Raw genomic sequence first — 19,673 nt, 5'->3', positions numbered from 1 at the left:
CAAAACACTAAGAATGTAACATGTATGTAATTACTGATTGTGTCATGGTTCTTCTTGCCATAGGTAATCTATTGTATATATGTATAATAATATAAATGTATATGTACAAAACTAAAATAAAGAAAAAGGAAATCTAAATGTAGAATTTAGATTTTAATTTTAATTTAGATTATAGATTTATATATTAAATAAATATATATTTATATTAAATATTTAATATAAATTTAGATATATTTAAATTTTTAGATATAAAATTAAAATTAGACTTAAATTTAAAATATTTTTAGTCTAATTGTTTGAGTTATAGCCTTGTGTTTACAGGCATTGTGATGGATAAGAAAGACACTTGACCATGTAAATTATACTTTATTTATTTTTTTATTTTTGAGATAAGGTTCTCTATGTAGTTGAGGCTGGCTTTGAACTTGCAATATTCCTATGTCAGCATGCCAAGTCCTGGAATTACAGTTCTGGGCCACCAACCACATCTGGCAATGTGTTTATTACAGTTGAGGAATTTTAGTTTTTGTTTTGTTTTTTAATGTCTATGAATGGTTTGTCTGCATGCATGTATGAGCATACATGAGCACCTGTTGTCCTCAAAAGTCAACAGAGGGTGTCAGGTCCCTTGGAACTGGAGTTATGGTTTGTTGTGACCATCACACAGGTGCTAGGAACTGAACCTAGGTCCTTAGCAAGAGCAACAAACACTGGGTTTCTTTCTTCCTTTCTTTTTTCTTTTTTCTTCATTTATTTATTTTTAAAGATTTATTTATTTATTAAGTATAGTGTTCTGCCTGCATGTACACCTGCATACCAGAAAAGAGCACCAGATCTCATTATAGATGGTTATGAGCCACCATGTGGTTGATGGGAATTGAACTCAGGACCTTTGGAAGAGCAGGTGGTGCTCTTAACCTCTGAGCCGTCTCTCCATACCTCTTTCTTTTTTAAAGTAATGACATGTAGGTCACTGTGGTGGTTTGGTGAGAATGGCCCCCATATGTTTGAGCACGTGGCCTTCAGTTGGTGGAACTGTTTGGGAAGGATTAGGAAGTGTGGCCTTGCTGGAGGTGGTGTGTCACTGGTTGTCAGCTTTGAAGTTTCAAACGACACATGCCATTCCCAGCATGCTCTCTGCCTCGTGCTTGTGGTTTGAGATGAGAGCTGTCAGCTGCTGCTCCGTCTGCCTGTCACCATTGTTCCACCATCATAGACTCTGACCTTCCGGAACTCTGGTTCGATTAGACTCCTCTATAACTTGCCTGGCTCAGGGTGGTTTGTCACAGCAATAGAAAAGTGAGACAATCACTGAGAAACACATCAAAGAAGAAAAGCATCGTGACAGTCTTACCTTGGACCCCGACAACATACTGGTCAGCATTTTTGTTCCTCTTCCAATCCCAACCACTATGAAAGAAAGAAATGTTTTGACACTCTATTCTGAAAACGAAATTCATCAAATATCGGCATATCTTGTTCATAATTTAGTGGCCTCTGTAGTGCAAGGTTATTAAGAATGTACATTTAACAGGATTTGGGGCTCCTATTTATCCAGTTAGATGGTGTCAGGCAACTGAGAAATTCTGAACAGAAAAAGGAAAAAAAATAATATCTGCTCATCCCCAAATATTAAACACAGCAAATGCCTCATCCCAGCCAATCAGAAGATGAATATTCAGAGCTGTCTCCACGGATGCGCTGGGACTTTATATGGGTACCATAAAAAATACATGGTACAATTAGCCATGTTCAAGTGCTGATGAAATCCTGACAGGATTCATTACTAAACAAAGCAAAAGCCATCATCCTAGCTAACGAACCATTAAGGATGATTAGTAGCAGGCAGTACACAATCAAGAAAAGAAAAACACGGTTAATGAGCCCAACAGAGAGAAAACTACAGCTGGAGTGAGGGCCCACAGAACCAAGTGCCTCGGCCCAGAGCAGCCACCCACAGCGCGGCCGCTGCCATGCCTTCCGTCTCAAACATTTCTTATCCTACACGCCACAGCTCACCACGGAGAGCAGAGAGGATCTGATGGGTTTTTTATATATATATAAAAGCGGGCAGTTTTGTTGTAAGGATCCCAGTATTTACCATCAGAACACAGTGTACCGCTACAAGTCAGAGTCCAGAGGAAACAGGAGAAGGGCTGACAGCTGAAGAGGATGACCGGCGGCATCCACAGCAGCTCAGATTTAGTGCCCACCTTCTCGTTCACCACGGCCCTCTCTACCTCAGACACAACAAAGCCGAGGCCTGCAGACACTAAGAATGTCGCCCGGCTTCTTGAGGCCGGAGAAGTATGAGGTGGGGCTGAAGCTCAAACCAAACCGCCTGGTCTCCTCAGCCCGGCCACCAGCAGCCTGACCACCGCACATCTACACCCCAGCCTTCCTTTTCCAGCTCGGACCACGGCTCCACTGTTCCTGGGGCCCTCGCTGTGCACACTGCCAAGTTCCCAGAAGACTCGGTAACTAAGTCCCACCTCCTTAGTATCCAAAGCTTAACCTTCCAAATCCAGCCCAAGCCTCAAGCCACTCATAAAGCCTATCGCGAAAGCCTGACTCCCACGACACACACTGGGTGGACACTTTATCTCCAAGTAGTCATAACAGTCCAGAACTAAGGTCAAAGGCCATCTGCACACAGTAGCTCTGAAGAGATCAATCGTCTTCAAACAGCAGCGCTTGCTAATGCTGCTGAGGAGGCAGAAACTGTGCAGAAGAGCAACATGGATTTGATGTGATTTGACCTTGTGTAGATGACTCCCTGGGCGATAGCTTTTGAGCACCTACTGCGTGCAGTCCTGAGAGGACAAGGAAGCCAGAGAACTCATTCCTGACTCTGACACTCGTATTCTTAAGGGAAGAAAACTGCAGACAGGGAGCGCTCAGGGCTCAGAGCTGTAGCCCGATGCGTAGGTGAGTGACGTTGAATGGCACATGATGGTGCCTGTGAGTGTGGACAGAGGGAGGAGCCACTGGGGAGGCCGCAGGACCACCCAGAAGACTGAGGCCAAAGGCTTCATTCAGCTTTGCAAAAGGAGAGTGCTGGCGAGGAGCACCCGTGGAGAGGAGACGCGCTGGTGTCTCCACGTGCACCTCTGTGACGGTGCCGGAGTCCCTGGAACCAGAATTACAGAGAGCTGTGAACCACCATGTGGGTACTAGGATTTGAACCCTGGTTCTTTGAAAGAGTAGGCAGAGCTCTTAACCACGGAGCCATCTCTCCAGCCCCAAGAATCACGTTCTAAAGGAACAGGCTGGGCAAATTCTCAGACATGAGAGCGGGAGTGGTGGGCTCGCTGACCTCACAAGGAGGCTGCCGTGTGTGAGTTTGAACTCAGCCATGGCTTCTCTGTGATGATGGCTTCCAGACTAATTATGGGGTCTAGAGCGATAAAACTTCCAGGAGACACTTGAGAGTCACCCGGAAAACCCTCTCGTTTTGTATTTAAGAATCAAGGCCAAAGAAGTGAGGGGTTCATGGAAGGTGCTGGCCCAGCAGTGTTTTCTGGAAGGAGCACCTGCAGCTGGGACCCTGCCTGACAGCAGCTTTCTCCTGAGAGGCCGGATTTGCAGTCAAGGCGTAGATAGCCGACCCCACCCGACTCCCAAGCCCTGCACCCGCTTGATCACGTGAAATCCTAGTCTATGCTTGTTGTACAGGCATGGAGTTACGTCCTAATAGGGAGACGACCGTCACCAAAGTCAAGAGGGCATCTCAGGACCTGGAAAAGCCAGTGCAAGAGACAAGAGAGACTGCAGTTACGGGAAAGCAGACACACAGCCTGGGAAATGTGGAGGGCGCTGGATAAAAGGGTTTGTTTGTTTTTTTTTTTTTTTTTTTAATTATTTTGTTTTGAATTTGTATTCTTTAAAATTTTTTAATCCTGTTAAATTTAAATAAATAAATAAATCCTGCACCAGTAATCTCAGCACTTAGGGAGTTCGAGGCTGGCTGGGTCTACAACTCGAGTCCAGAAGAGCCAAGACTACACAGAGAAACCCTGTCTCCAAAAACAAGCAAACAAACCTCCTGTGTCTCAAAGCCTCCACCAGGCCCCAGTGCATTAGTCTCTGGTTATAAAGGAGTCATCTGTGGACAGGCCAAGGCACTATGCTACCTTTCCACAGCTGCCAACACAGAGAAGCTCTCACTGGTGTTTAGCTCATTTGCTAACATGTGGAGCAGGTGGTACCATTACGGTTCTAAGAATCTCCTTAGTAACTCAAGAGAGTGAGAGCTCCTACGTGGAAAGATGCTCCCAATAAAGTCAACCAGATAGACAGAGCCCAGTAATGACCTCAGCGGCCTCAGCTGCGGGGCTGATCACACAATTGTGTTTACTGTTGTAAAATACTGATGTAAAATATTTCTGTTGAGAGAGAGACAGAGAGACAGAGAGACAGAGAGACAGAGAGACAGAGACAGAGAGAGACAGAGAGACAGAGGGACAGAGAGCCACAAAGCAGAGCTCAGTTTTAGCACAGGCCTGGGCAGAAGGCTAGAGGGACGGCTCTGTGGCTGAGCTCTGGCTGCTCTTCCAGAGGACTGCGGTTCAGTTCCCAGCACCCACAGGCAGATTATAACCAACCATAAGTCTAACTCCAGGGGATCCAATACCCTCCTCCGGCATCACTTAGAGACACAAAATAAAAAGTGAAAAACAAGCATGAATAGAGACTGAGAAGAAATATGGCGACCGTATGAAGGGCGATGGCTGCTGGGAGCACAGCACACGTGATTACTACCAGCTTTGTGTGTGATCCTCCTGAAACACCCACTGTGTCTCAAGCCTGCAAAGTCAAACGCACCTATTTAAAGCGATAAGCAGAAACTTAGTCTCCATGTTGAGGGCCTGACGGTAAAAGTGTGCATGACTTCCGTGTCGCTGCTGTAACAACGGTCACCGCCCTGGCGTATGATTCTCAAGTCAGAAACCCAGAGCAGCTTACAATGGGCTAGGACGATGATTACATTCAATTTAAAAAGAACTCTGGGACTGGCGTGGCTGTGCTCCTTCGCAGTGCCAGGGGAGAAGTTGGCTACGAGCCTCCCCAAGGGGATGAGTGTCTTGCCTTTTCCAGCTCCCAGAGGCTGCTCACACTCATGGCTTGGGGTCCCTTCCTTCTTCAAAGGCAGCGACCACATCACTGTAGCCTCCACTGCCACATGTCCCAACTTCCCTGGGCCTCTTCCGTTTTAGGACGTGCAGTGGGCTTACCTGGGACTCCAGGTAATGTTATTACAGTCACCTGATCACCAACATTAACCCTGGCTGCCCCCGTGTGACATAACCCAGCATGCTCGGGTGGGGGGGGGGGTGTAGATGGCCCCGTGTGACATAACCCAGCATGCTTGGGGGGGGGGGTGTAGAGATAACTCCAGAGAATAAGTCTTGCCTTCAAATATATTGGTTCAATTTGCAGGCGCACCTGTAACTATTTCATATATATATGAAATAGCATGAAAATCCTTATTTTATCCTCAAATTGCCACCTTACATTACATCTGTGGGTCACAACCCCTTTTGGTCAACTGACTTTCACATGAGTTTCATATCAGATATTTACATAACAATTAACAACAGCAGCAAAATCACACTTATGAAGTAGCAATGAAAACAATGTTATGGTTGGGAGTCACTGTATTAAAAGCTCACAGCATTAGGAAGGTTGAGAACCACTGCCCTGGGTCCTAAATCTGCACCATTATTACAATGAACATGGTTTCTAAAATGCGTAAAGCACTTCCAAGTAAGATGGCAGAATAAATGCTGCCCCGTAGCAAGAACAGAGTCTGGACAGGGAAGAATGGAAAAGCGAACAAGAGAAAGGGACAGAGCGCGTAGGAAAGGGACAGAGGGACAAATGCGTAAAGCACTTCCAAGTAAGATGGCAGAATAAATGCTGCCCCGTAGCAAGAACAGAGTCTGGACAGGGAAGAATGGAAAAGCGAACAAGAGAAAGGGACAGAGCGCGTAGGAAAGGGACAGAGGGACAAAGGGATGACGGGACAGTTGAAAAGCACAGAACTACAGCATGGAGACTCAGTGAAAAAGAAGGACACCGGCCACCACCCAGCTCCAGCCTTGGTTCTCCCTGGAAGTGGAGGGAAGCAGAGCCCTGACACAAAGGAAACAACAGCACACAAACCCCAGGAAATTACAACCCTGTGCCAGTCCCAGGAAAACACACCAGCACTGGTCTCCGAGTTCACCTGAACCCCCACCCACAGGGCAGACTTTGATTTTAGATGACCCGGAAGGAATCCCCTCTAATAATTTCTCCTCGTACTCCCTCCACTTTTCACCAATGTCTTTATTTTCTTCTTTTAAAAAAGCTTTTACGGGACTTGGCATGGTTGGGCGTGCCTTTAATCCCAGCACGCAGGGAGCAGAGGCAGCGGGTGAGAGCAAGTAAGGAGCACGCACGAGAGCAATGAAAGTTGGTTTCTAGTAATATGGGGATGTCCGTGACTGGAGGAGGCCCAGTATATACATCCCAATATATGCATCCATAGGATGCAACCTCAGAAAGTCTTAAAATATACCCTAGCCTACGGATATACACCTTTGCAGTCACAAAGGTTTAAAAGGAGAAATGCTATTCTCCTCCCAATCCATACTACCATTCTCTCCCACAAGCAATTAAACCAACAAACCCTGTGGAAAGCAGACGGCTTCCCCTCAGGAACTATCAGGGTTACAGCCTACGAAGAACTAATTTGAGGTTAGATTAGCTACAGCAGCACCCCAAAACTGTATGCTCTGCCTCGTCAGCAGCCTCAACTGCCCCATGTCCATAGTCTCAAAAATAGCTAGGACTTGTGGTTGATAACGCACTGTGACTTAGCACGGCAGGGACACACCACTGCCTCGCCAGGGGACAGGACGCTGCAGGGCTTCTCTACCCTCCTGCAGAGGGGACAATCGGCTTGGCAACTATGCCAAAATGCAATGTATAGACGATGTTTCTCTCAGGGAAATAAGTCGGAAACATAGTGCCTAAGTCTCTTTGGGACTGGGAAGTGCTTACCCAGGCACCCTCTGCCTGTGTGGTAGCACAGAATTCCAGATTCCAGAAGCAAACTGCGGTTCATATAGTCAAGGCACAGCAAACCATGTGACGACCCAGCAAAGGGTGGAAACCGTTCCTACATCCATGTTCACAGATGCTGGCCACGCCCAAGCCTTCCCAAACACAACAGCTTCATTCCTGGTGTGTTAACTGCTCTGCTCACATTCAAACCTTTGCTCAAACTCCATGCACACACACGAGAGGCGGTAGTGGTGGGTATGCCGTGTGCCGTGTGCTGTGTGTGCTGTGTGTGTCACGTGCCGTGTCCATGTGCTGTGTTATGTGCCATGTGTTGTGTGCTTTCTGTTCTGTGTGCTGTGTGTGCTGTGTGCTCTGTGTGCTGTGTGCTGTGTGTTGTGTGCTGTGTGGCGTGTGCTATGATACTGTGTGCTGTGTGTGTTTGTGCTGTGTGTGCCATGTAGCTATGTGTGCTGTGTGCTATGTGTGTGTTTGTGCTGTATGTGCTGTGTGTGCCATGCAGCTGTGTGTGCCGTGTGCCTGTTTCTGCTGTATGTGCTGTGTGTGCTGTGTGCTGTGTGTGCTGTGTGTGCTGTGTGTGCTGTGTGTGCTGTGTGTGCTGTGTGTGCTGTGTGTGCTGTGTGTGCTGTGTGTGCTGTGTGTGCTGTGTGTGCTGTGTGTGCTGTGTGTGCTGTGCTGTGTGTGCTGTGTGTGCTGTGTGTGCTGTGTGCTGTGTGTGCTGTGTGTGCTGTGTGTTTGTGCTGTATGTACTCTGTGTGCCATGTAGCTGTGTGTACTGTGTGCTGTGTGTGTGTTTGTGCTGCATGTACTGTGTGTGCTGTGTAGCTGTGTGTGCCGTGTGCTGTGTGTCTGTTTCTGTTGTGCTGTGTGTGCCGTGTGCCCTGTACCACACACTACGACTAGAACACTCCAAGGTGCACAGAGAAACCAGGAGTAAGATGACGTAACCTGCATTTGGCCAGCATTTCTGGTATCAAAGAAGCGCGCCATTAAACCCTTCCCGTCTCTCACCCAGAACACCTTGTGCCGCACTGTCCAGCGTCCCTCCATGTCCAATTTTCAGTGTCTTCTTTTGCCTCTTGTTCCACTCTGGAGAAGGCATGCCAGCTTCTGTGAGAACATCAGGATGAAAGGCCATTACCAAGACCAGCCGGAGGGACATGGACGACACGACTCAGTACAGACGTCAGGCTATGACCACAACACTCACAAAAAGCAGATACTAACATGTACAGTGTGGTCGTGTATGCTCTGAACAATGAGTCTGAGGCCAGGGTGGTCTACACAGTGAGTTCCAGGCTAGCCAAGGACATGCGCTGAGACCCTGTCTCAAAAACTAAACAATAAAAACTGTACAGCCAAGGCCAGGAAGAAAGTGCAGTTGGTAAAGTGTTTACCGGGCAAGCAGGAGGAACTGAGTTCAATCCCCAGGGCTCACATTAAGGACAACACTGGGTGTGGTGATATGAATTTCCAATCTCTGACCTGGGGCAGGGGGATGGTCTCTGGGGCTCACTGGCATCTACTTAACGAACGCCAGCCCAGTGAGACACCTTGTCACAAAAGATAATGTGTACAGAGGAATGACATCTGAGGTTGCCCTGCACACACGTGTAAACACATACACACGCATACACATGTGCATACGCAGAGGCTCACACACGCACACACATGTGCACACACAGAGGCTCACACATGTGCATGCACACACCCCACACATGCACACACACAGACGTACACACACGTGCATGCACACCAACATGTACACACGTGTGTGCACATGCACGCACTTCCTAAATTATAAAAGAACAGTATTTCAAAGTTAGTGAACAAGAAACCAGGACTCATTTTCTTTAAGGAAAACATTTATTTTTTTTTTATTTCTATTCATTGTTTAAGTGTATTTTATTAATTTATTCATATTACATCTCAATGGTTATCCCCTCCCTTGTATCCTCCCATTCCTCCCTCCCTCCCATTTTCCCCTACTCCCCTCCCCTATGACTGTGACTGAGGGGGACTTCCTCCCCTGTATATGCCCATAGGGTATCAAGTCTCTTCTTGGTAGCCTGCTGTCCTTCCCCTGAGTGCCGCCAGGCCTCCCCATCCAGGGGACGTGGTCAGATATGGGGCGCCAGAGTTCAGGAGATGTTTGGATGCTCTGGTTGCATGTAAATCTGTGCACCATGTGCATGCAGTGCCCAAGGAGGCCAGAAGAGGGAGCCCCAGGAACTAGAGAAATAGATGCAATGAGACACCAAGTGGATGCTGGGAATCGCACCTGAGTCCTCTGGAAGAGCAGCCAGTGTTCTTATCTATGGATCTAGCCATGCCCCAGTAGTTAGAAAAGGGCAAGTTGCTGGTTGTAAACGTCTCGGTCAGCACCTCTGAACGTTGCTGATTTCCTGACTGCAGCACATGAGCCTCTAAGACTAGGCTGGATTTCAACTGCTTCACCTTCCATCAGTAAGGCACCATGGGTCTCTGACAGTGAAATTACAAAAATGCACTGGGGTGAAGGAGAGATAAACCTGTTCTTTAGGATCCCAAGTGCGGGATCGGAACGGTCTTGTGAGAGAACAGGTGAGGTTAATCCACTAGAAGAACAACCACCTCATGCAGGAGCTTGATTGTTGCCAGCTGAAAAGATCCCGTGACCAGACTCTGGGAGGAGATATATAAATGAGCCCAGAACTGGAGGCGGGGCTTTTTGGAGACTTCGGATGATTTCAGCTGCTCATCGCTGCACTTCGAGACGCTCCTAGAGAGAACTGCTCGAGGGAAGGCTTCGGGGCTCCGACTCCTGCTGAAGTTCTGGGTTCTGGTTACTCCAGGTTCCAGCAGTTTCTTCGAAACTGATATCCTTACAGTTTTGTCATTGTGTCCATTAATCCTCATTTCCTATTGTTTTGGTTAGTTGGGTTATAAGGGACGTATGCTCAGTCACTAAGTTGTTAATAAAATATATTGGTTAAAAAAATTGAGCCTACACTGGGGAACTCTGGATCTTCAACCTGATCCACCTAAGAGCATAAAGGTCCCATAAACTTAATCTTGTCTGAGCCCAAATTTACCTCTAACTTACAGACGTCACGTCTATCTCTGCCGCACTATTGAAACGTTGCTCAATTCTTCTGAACCAAATATTCAGATGAGTGTTTGTGGGTGGCCAGGTAAGGTCCTTTCGAACTATAAAACCCTAGTATACTTCAGGCCTAGAAGGGCTCAAAGTCACAGAAGGGCAGGGCTCTGCGATAGCAGGGATCGTTGTGAGGACAGGTAGGGAATGCTCCCTAAGTGGCATGGCCTCTGACTGCGAGCCAGTCAGTGTTTGGCAGACCCGGGCAGAACAGAACCACTTTCTGGCGGTTAGGATGGCGTGGAGAAGCACAGCTGAGCTGAGAAGAATGAAAAGCCGCCCAGTCGCAGGCTCTGTAGCAGAGGAGAGAGAGAGGTCCGCACCTCAATGACTGCGCCCTACAAACCAGCCTTGGTGAGAGCCCCAGAGAAGTCCCAAGGAACCTCAGAGTTTCAATCCTACAAAAACCTTCTCTAAACACCGTAATCTTTGGTCCGAAATGTCAGTTTACTAACAAACCAGCCAAAATGAAAGCGACACATCTACGGAGGGAAAAGCAAAGCTAGTAACACCACAGCACTTCCCTGCGATGCAAGTCCTGAGCTCGGTACCTGCCGGATGACCCATCCTGGTGGGCGGCACCGCACTGCTCTGGTTACACCAACACTGCAGAAACACAGCTTTACGACGGTAAGTCAGGAAGTTTATTTTAGCTCGTGATTCCAGCTTGCCGTCTACTGGACACATCCACACTGAGGGGCAGAGTGAGGATGAACACATGAACATCTCGTGCTCAATTAGCAGGTGCCCAGCTGAGTTTCCCCACTCTTACACAGTTCCAGATGCCCTGTCTATGGGAGGGTGCCATCCACAGCACCACACCTACCCTGCCTTCCCAGATCAATGACTCTAATTAAAACAATCCCTCATAGACACGCCCACAGGCCACCCCAGCATCGACAGACCCTGCCCCATACTGGAATTCCCTTCCCGGGGGATGTCTAGATTATTTTGAGCTGACAAGCAAAGGTAACCACCCCACTTGACAAGCAGGTATAAGGCCATCATTTAGCATCTGGAAGAATGCACCTATTTATCAACAAACATTTAAATTTGCATTTTACCTGTTACAGTTAGCAAATTTCTATCACAATAGTTTAAGTCCAGCATGGAGATGCACACCTGTAAGTCTCACACTCAAAGAGCTGAGGCAGGAGGATCACTGCGAGTTCCAGGCTACCCTTGACTACACAGTGAGTTCAAGGCAACCCTATCTCAAAACAAGCAAACAAAAATAGAGTAAGTCTACCAGGAGACACTGTACAATGTAAGCGTTTCTTTAGTGGTACCAAGACAAGCTATGCCCAATCTCTGGAGAGCCTCGGACAACAACTTACTTTTTTTTTTTTTTTTTAAACCGTAGCCTGCAGAAATCACAAGACTGTAAGCCTGGTTAAGGAAAAGACAGCAGCCACATAAATCCGAGGGTGGAGTTGAAGCCTGCCTGGTCCCAGTGCTGGTAGCCACACTTGCCTAAGTGGCAAGCTCCGGGTTCAAGTGGGGTACTCTGGCTCAATATACAAGATGGAAAGCAATCTCTGAAGACAGCAACATCATCTGTCACACACACACACACACACACACATACACTACACATATATTTACATGCAAAACAAAAATAAGGGTGTTTTGTTTAATGCTACTGCACAAATGAACTATGCGTGTCTAATATTTTCCCAGTGGCACATAAATCAACAGAAAGAATGCTTGGAAAAATGGCTAACTTCTATTTTAATGTTCCTCAAAACATGTTCCAAAAATCACACGAGAATCTGGAGCACTGGAGTGCAGTTTCCAAAATATATCCCAGATCTTCAGAATCTCAGCGTCTGCAAGGTGGGGGTTAGGAACCTATATTCATGTAGAAGATGAATTATCATACCCACTAAAAGGTGGATATGATGTCTAGCTAATTCGACCTATGTGCTTTCTAAATGTATTTTTAAAGTTCGCAGCCTGAGGGTTCAAAGCCAGAGTTTTCTTTGGTGGAAGTCATCCACAGGAATCAAACCAAATCCCCATGGGAGGGATCAGACTACAGAATACTGGGCTGCCAGCATTTAGCTAGAAACGTGTGTGTTGGAAGTTGGCCCCTAACTCTACGCATGCATCCGTGAGAAGCTCGAACGGCCACTGTTGAAAGAGTCTGAGCTTAGCTAAGTCCAAGCGCAAGATGCTGGGTTTCTGTCCAGAGTTGATTCAGTGGTCACTCTTTTTCTCTCTTAAGCCACGAGAGCGCAAACTAAGTCAGTAAGTAAAGAAATAAATTTAAGAATCCCAGGGCGCTTGCCCTGCTGCGGAGACCGCCTCAGCCTTGACCCTACCGGGTTGCAGTACCTGCCAGCAGCTTCTCCTTCAGCCGGTTCAGCAGCTCAGCTGAAGTGGGCCCTTTGGGCTTGTGCACGGCGAACACGCCGCTGAGCGACATCAGCTTAGCAGCTAGGGCAGCCTTGGACACCTGGGCCTGCGATCTGTTCCCGGCCGCCGCCGCCGCCACAGCTGCGGCCACGGAGGTCGCGGCTGCACATGAGGTGTCTGGGGCCGTGTCCACTATCAGAGGTGAAACTACCTCGGTCTCAGCAGCTGCCATGCTTTCCTAGCCTGGACCGGCAACCGAGGGGCGCACAGGGATGACACAAGAGATGCGGCCTGAGACGTGCCGCAAGGCCTTCTGGGAATTGTAGTTCATACCGTCCGTACAGTTCAATCGCTTGCTGTGGTATGGCATCTCAGGGTTTTGGCAGAATCTCTACTTTATCTCTCTCTATTCAGAAACGCTCGCCGGGCGTGGTGGCACGCGCCTTTAATCCCAGCACTCGGGAGGTGCCATTGTAAACTACCCAAGACCCAAATGAGGGAGTCACTTCCTGTCCTATGGACACCCGTCTACAACTAAAAGGAAAGTCCCTCCCCCGCCCCACCCCCGCCGCAAAAAAAAAAAAAATTGCCTTTGTGTGTGTGTGTGTGTGTGTGTGTGTGTGTGTGTGTGTGTGTGTACACATATATACGGAATTTGAAATACTTTTTCTGTTGCTTCTGAAGACTCACAATCTTCGGCCTAAATCGCTGTCTCATCTGATGTAGCAGGCTCTTGAATTAGCCATTTCGAATACAAAACATCCAAATATATGCTCAGCCTGTACAAGGTACCCGCGGACCTCATTCCAGACCCCAGATGCCTCACATGTTAGTGAATGAATTAATACACCAATCCGGTGGTAAATCATGTGGGCTTATTTTGATAACTCCACTTTCTTCACTGCAGCTCTTAAAAATTCTAAGATTTGTTTTATATTCTTTTGAAGTTTCCATTCCTTTGTAAATACGGGTTTTATATATACATATATATATTTGAGCTGGGCATGATGGTTCATGAAGGGCTCTCTAACAGGCCAGATAACAGACATAGACCCCACAGGCTTTGCCCTTTTCCCCTTTCCTTCTCTGTAAAAGTACCTTTTGCTCTCCAGATGTAATTGTCTCTCCGAGGCTTACTGCCTCTGTCTGCTAACCTTAGCCTAGTCCTGGAAGCTTCTACTGTTATGCCCAGATCTTGTATACCCCAAAAACCACCAGGAGTCTGAAGTCATATGTAAAAGCAAAGAGCCTTTATTCCAGCATGCTGGGGTGACCAGCACGAACAAAATGGCCACCATCTCGAGAGTAACTTGCAGGGCTCTTTTAACGTCCAGAAAGGGGGATTCCAAGGTGGGTTAGGTAATCTTTACTCCTATTGGCACAGATCAAAGGCAACAGTGTAAGTGTATCTGGGCTCTGGTCCGGGGCTAGGAGCTCTCTGAGCTGGTTAAACCTGCCCAAACTGGTAGGTGTTCTTGAGGCTACATGTCTCTGGTCAGGAATTATGGACTCTTCAAACTGGTGGGTAAGCAACCCTGTCTTCCTCAGGGCAGGTGTCCTGGCTGTCCCCGATTGGCTGTCTGTTGTTACGGGTGATAGTCAAACATTATCAGAGGTGAGTTGATGGAAACACATTCTTGTGGGCTGTCTGGAACTGGAGTTCATGCCCAGGCCACTCTCCCTTAAAAATGGAGTTTCCTTTTCAGAAATAGGGTTTCACAGGCCTCCTCACACTACCCTCTGCACAATCTAATCTAGGCCTGCAACGTTTTCAGCCTCTGAGAGTTGCTGCTGAATAAATTCACTCTTTCAGCACTTTCTGAACTCTGAATTCAAAGTCGTAATTCAAAAAATGACAATACAATAACTTCACATTCTGTACCTGTACCTGTACCTGTATGCTTGATTGCTCACCAACTTCCGTGAATCTGCTCTGTGGGAAAATGTAACCAAATGCCCCCCCCCCCACAACACTTTCAGGAAATGTATATAATGCTAGACTGCTTGCCTGAAAAATACACTAAGATGAAGACTTGTCTGTGTGCCTTATTTCTGTTCACATGAGAATCCACATAAGAACTCTGGCTGGCTGGTTCAACTCAGCTGTTCTGGCTCAAACTCCTCTCCAAGCTGACTGATTTGATCTGGCCTCTCTCAGCATCTGACTGAATTGCTCTGCTTGGCCTGGTACTAACTGGCAATCTGCTCTAATCTTCTGGCTCTTTCTCATTCTCTGGCTCATTCAGTCTTCACCTGTGTCCAGCTGGTTCTCTCTCTATAGCCTGTCTCTACACAACTGCCCTAGTAAAACTGCCTCCTCTCTCTCCATCTTCCTCCACACTGCCTCTCTTAAGTTGCCTGTCTTTCCTCTCTTTCTCAAGAGAGTTGGGTGTATTCTATTCTGTCAATCTTTCTCTCATTCACCACCTTTTCTGCCTCTCAATTAGACATCACTTTCAAACATTGGTGCTTCCTTCTACAAACTAACTTTACTTTTCATTGTTTACGATTAAAGATGTGTACTAAGGGTGTCTGTATTTCAGCCAGAGGTATTAAAGGTGTGAAGTGTGGCACACACCTGTAATCCCAGCACTCTGGAGGCAGAGGCAGGTGGCTGTGAGTTCAAGGCCAGCCGGGTCTACAAAGCGAGTTTAGGACAGCCAAGGCTACACAGAGAAACACTGTCTCAAAAAACAAACGAACAAGCAAAGAAAAAAAAAGTTGTGAGGTGTGTCTGCATTCCAGTCAGATCACACAGACCTAGGTCTTTGGATGTGATCCCTTGCCAGAGCAGCCATATTCCTGGCTTAAAATTCCTCTACACCACTTCCTTGCTTAAAACAACAACAACAACAAAATCCAGTTAGATTACACTCCTTAAGCTTGTCCCTAAAGTCTAGCCCCTTATTTGGCCTATGACTCATTCCTGAGACAAAACACCAAGATCCAAAAATTTAAATTCATTGACTAATATGTCTAATTAGAATTTACCAACTCCCCGTTCTTCTCCTTAAAAACCCCCTGCTGCAAAAGCAAATAAAAAGCAAAACAAAACAAAACAACCCTCCACTACTTTCTGTCTTCCTTTGCAGTCCCCACCCTTGGCTTGCCCCCTCTAGGGTAATAAATCTTTGTACTGGAAACTTGGTTTCTGAGTGTGTCCAGTACTGACTCTAAGGAGGCCACCCTCCCTTACAGCACATTCCTTTAAACACAATATTTTGGAGTCAGTGGCAGGTAGAATTCTGTGAGTTCCAGACCAGCCAGGGTTGCATAGTGAAACTCTATCAAAAAACAAAAACAAAAAGCCTAACAAGCCAAAGCAATAACAAACTAGTGCCTGCCCCCATCCCCTCCACTCCACCCCCCCCCACCCCACCCCACCTCCACACACTAATTTTAATTAATAAAATTAAACTTTTTGCCGACATGGCATCAGATCTTCTCTCTAAAAGTGTTTCAATTCACCACAAAATTCACAAACATTATTTTTATCCCAGAATAAGGCAAAATAGAGGGGAAAAATCACTTTACTTCTTCTCCAGATACATTAACTGAAAGTGTAGATATTATGGGATAGCTGAATTTGCCTTCACTGTTTCTTCACAGTTCCTCAGAGCTATTCTTTCTCACAATGCCCTCCCATGCTCACATGTTCTTCCTAATGATGCCTCTTTGCTTACAGATCCCAGTCAGCGGATCCATTTACATTTTTACCACTCATGCAACAAATATTTGTCACAGCAATTATTACAAATACAGTATTCTCAGCATCAGGAGCACCAAGCTCTAGTTTTCTGAAGTAGCTGACATTTTCAACTCACAGGGCATTTTATGTAGTGTTACACTTCTGACTGACTAAGATGCCTCTGTCTCTCTTTGCCCTGCCCCACCCCCCACCAAATCTCTCTTTTCTGCTACACTAATCTGGCTGTGTGGCTGTTTGGATAAAAACAGCCCCCATAGGCTCATAGATCTGAATGCTTGGGTATCAGGGCCTGGAACTACTTGAGAAGGATTAGGAGGCGTGGCCCTGTTGGAGAGGTGTGGCCTCGCTGGAGGAAGTGTGTCACTGAAGTGGGCTTTGGGGTTTCAAATGCTTAAGTCAGGCCAGTTCTCTCTCTCTCTCTCTCTCTCTCTCTCTCTCTCTCTCTCTCTCTCTCTCTCTCTCTCTCTCTCTCTCTGTGTGTGTGTGTGTGTGTGTGTGTGTGTGTGTGTGTGTACAACATTTTCCTGCCTCTATCTCTTGTTTTAGTTTTCTTCATAGCAGCTCATGTTCCTGCTTAATGTTTTCCATAGCACACCTCATCTGACATACTTTACTAAGCTTGTTTAACATCTGACTTCCTTTATTACAATGTAAGCTTCATGAGTGCAAGAATTCTTTGTTGACTACACAGTCTCTAGGGTCTGCAATAGCATAAGATGCAACACTTACATGTTGTACAAATGAATGAACGCACATGACAGCTCCCATAGAAACCTCTACAAAGGGAGGTTAGTGACAGTTTCCATAAGAGTAGAGCTATAACGTGTATGAGAAAAGGTTTGTTATAAATGTAGCTTGCCATACTTGGGTTCAAATGCCTTTATATTTAGTGTGTGTGTGTGTGTGTGTGTGTGTGTGTGTGTGTGTGTGTGTGTAGTTTAAGAAAAGAGAACAAACTACTTGGTGCCACTTAGGAAGACCCTTTGTACCTGGATGTGGTGGTGACACATCTTTAATCCCAACACTCAAGAGGCAAAGGAAGTCAATTCTCTGTGGGTTACAGGCCAGCCTGGGCTACAGGGCATGGTCCATGCCTGTCAGGAATATACAGTGAGGCCCTGTGTAGTGGTATGAATGAGATGTCCCTCACAGGTTCAGATGTGTGACTGCTTGGTCCCCAGTTGGTGCCTGTTCGGGTGGCCTTGCTGGAGGAAGTGTGTCACTGGAGACAAGCTTTGAGATTAAAAGCCTTGCATCACCCCCCAGATCCCACTCTTCTTCCTGCTTGTGTTGAAGATATGAGCTCAGGCCTCCTGCCCCAGCCTGTTGCTTGCTACCCAGCTTCCCTGTGCAGACAGACCCTCATCTCTCTGGAACCCTAAGTGCAAATGGCCCTCCTTCTATAAGTTGTCTTGGTTATGTGTTTTGTCACAGAAACAGAAAAGTAACTAATACACCTGTCTCAAAAGAACACTAGTACAAATTAAAGTCTCTAATATTCTAAATAAATTGGGGGTTTTGTTTGTTTGTTTTGCCCTCAACTATCTATGTGCCATCAACGGTTTATTTGAGTAAGTCTCAAAAGTCAACCAGACCCAAACGCACCCCTGAGTCTGCCGTGGTTCTGATTTCTGACAGACACCCAAGCCAGGGAAGCTCTTCCTCCCAAAGGCTCCATCGGTGTGTATCTTCACTCTGTCTCCTCTGGAGCCACAGACAACAGGGCACAGTGACCACTTTGAGGACTTTAATCTGAGTCTTCAAACTGAGACAGGAAGTTGCTCCTGGCAACTAGGAAGTCAAAGCTGAAGATGCTCAAATCTGTATCACAGATACAAGAAAGGCAACATTTTTATAAAGTTCAGAGAAGAGCTGGCTGTGTCTGTCCCGTGTGTTTATGATTTCCATCGGGGAAGTAAAGAGAGCTGGAAAACTCTTAAAATCTTTGTTTCTGTCTATCCTAACATTGAAGAAAATCACAAGAAAACAGAAGAAATTCTGCTGTGAGCTGAGGGGGTTAAAAAACATTTGAGGGCACTTTATAAGGTATAAATATGGGTAAGATTCTGATTTTGGTGATATTTCTTTTGTAATTAGGAAATATAATTGTAAGAAATAAAAGTTAAAATTAAGCAAAGAATGTTTTTACTTTAAAAGGAAAGAACCAGTGACAAAACCTACTATCAGGAGCATCGCAGACATGTAGGAGTAAGGCCAAAAAAACCCTGACACCCAATGATCCAGGAATGGGAAGAAATCCCAGAGATGTTCAAAGAAAACAAAAGGAACGTTTAAAAAAGATCAAGAAAGAGATAGTTGTACTGTGTAAGATAAAGATGATGGATGACGGTGTCTTCTCCATCAAGAACACTTTGAGGGTAGAAGTGGGAAGGGCCGGAGAGAAAATGTCCTAGAGGAAGAGACTGGAAAGGATGTCTCCCACTCTAACTGAGGCTAGAGTTCCTGGTGGAGAGAATTCTATGCTGGGGTGGAGGCTTATGGGACACACAGCTACACGGAACACACTCTGGTTGAATATATGCAATGTGCTGGCGCTTAGCTTCCTCCGGGCATTTTTCATAGACAAATCTCAGTAGAATAACTTGATAGCATAACTCCACTGCAAAGTAGATGCTGTGTGACTTTTCCTGGGGAGATCTGAACAACGTTCGGCTCGCTTCAGATAGGGCACCTACATGAGACCCCCCCAAACCATGTCTATCTACACAGAGCTTGGAGAAGCAGGGCGCTTGCAGGGCCGTGAAACTCCAAGGCGGCTGCATTACTAGGTGGCCTGCGCCAGCAGGGTGGAGAGTCATGAAACCTGCCTCTGGGAACTTCCTGCTCAACTGGTAGTCAGCAGGGTTTCAGAAAGTCTCCTCTGCTCGGCAACTGCTACTGTTTAGGTAACCTTGGGGAGAAGCCTGGCGGATCTTTAAGTATTAGAAGCTTCCTGGGTCTTGTAAGTTTCATTTACTTCCTGAATCTTATGAACTTTCCTCTGCTCTCTAGCATGGAATGTTTCAATTTGAAGAAAATAGCCACAAAACCATGATGATAATGATGGTGGCGGCGGTGGTGGTGGTATTACTGTTGTTGTTGGTGGTGGTGGTGGTTGTGGTAGTGGTGCTGTTGGGGGTGGTGGTGGTGGCGGTGGTGGTGCTGTTGTTGTTGTTGGTGGTGGTGATGGTGGTGGTGGTGGTGGTGGTGGTGGTTGTTGTTGTTGTTGGTGGTGGTGGTGGTGCTGTTGGTGGTGGTGGTTGTTGTTGTTGTTGGTGGTGGTGGTGGTGCTGTTGGTGGTGGTGGTGGTGGTGGTGGCGGTGGTGGTGCTGTTGGTGGTGGTGGCGGTGGTGGTGCTGTTGGCGGTGGTGGTGGTGCTGTTGTTGTTGTTGGTGGTGG

General features: G+C 46.7%; 1 protein-coding gene across 1 annotated transcript in view; it reads right to left on the bottom strand.

Moving 5' to 3' along the window:
* Window positions 1-12,797, bottom strand: part of Trub1 (TruB pseudouridine synthase family member 1) — a 40,853-nt gene extending 28,056 nt beyond the window's left edge. The window contains exons 1-3 of the mRNA XM_051146855.1: window positions 12,545-12,797; window positions 8,080-8,178; window positions 1,355-1,410 (exon numbers count right to left, since the gene is read on the bottom strand). Of these exons, the coding sequence (XP_051002812.1) occupies window positions 1,355-1,410; window positions 8,080-8,178; window positions 12,545-12,797 (408 nt within the window). The remainder of the gene's footprint in view (window positions 1-1,354; window positions 1,411-8,079; window positions 8,179-12,544) is intronic.
* Between the last annotated feature and the right edge of the window lie 6,876 nt (window positions 12,798-19,673).

Source organism: Acomys russatus, chromosome 5 (assembly GCF_903995435.1).
Source record: "Acomys russatus chromosome 5, mAcoRus1.1, whole genome shotgun sequence".
Lineage (NCBI taxonomy): Eukaryota > Metazoa > Chordata > Mammalia > Rodentia > Muridae > Acomys > Acomys russatus.
The sequence above is the reverse complement of the archived record's forward strand: the minus strand, read 5'-3'. Positions and strand labels throughout refer to the sequence as shown.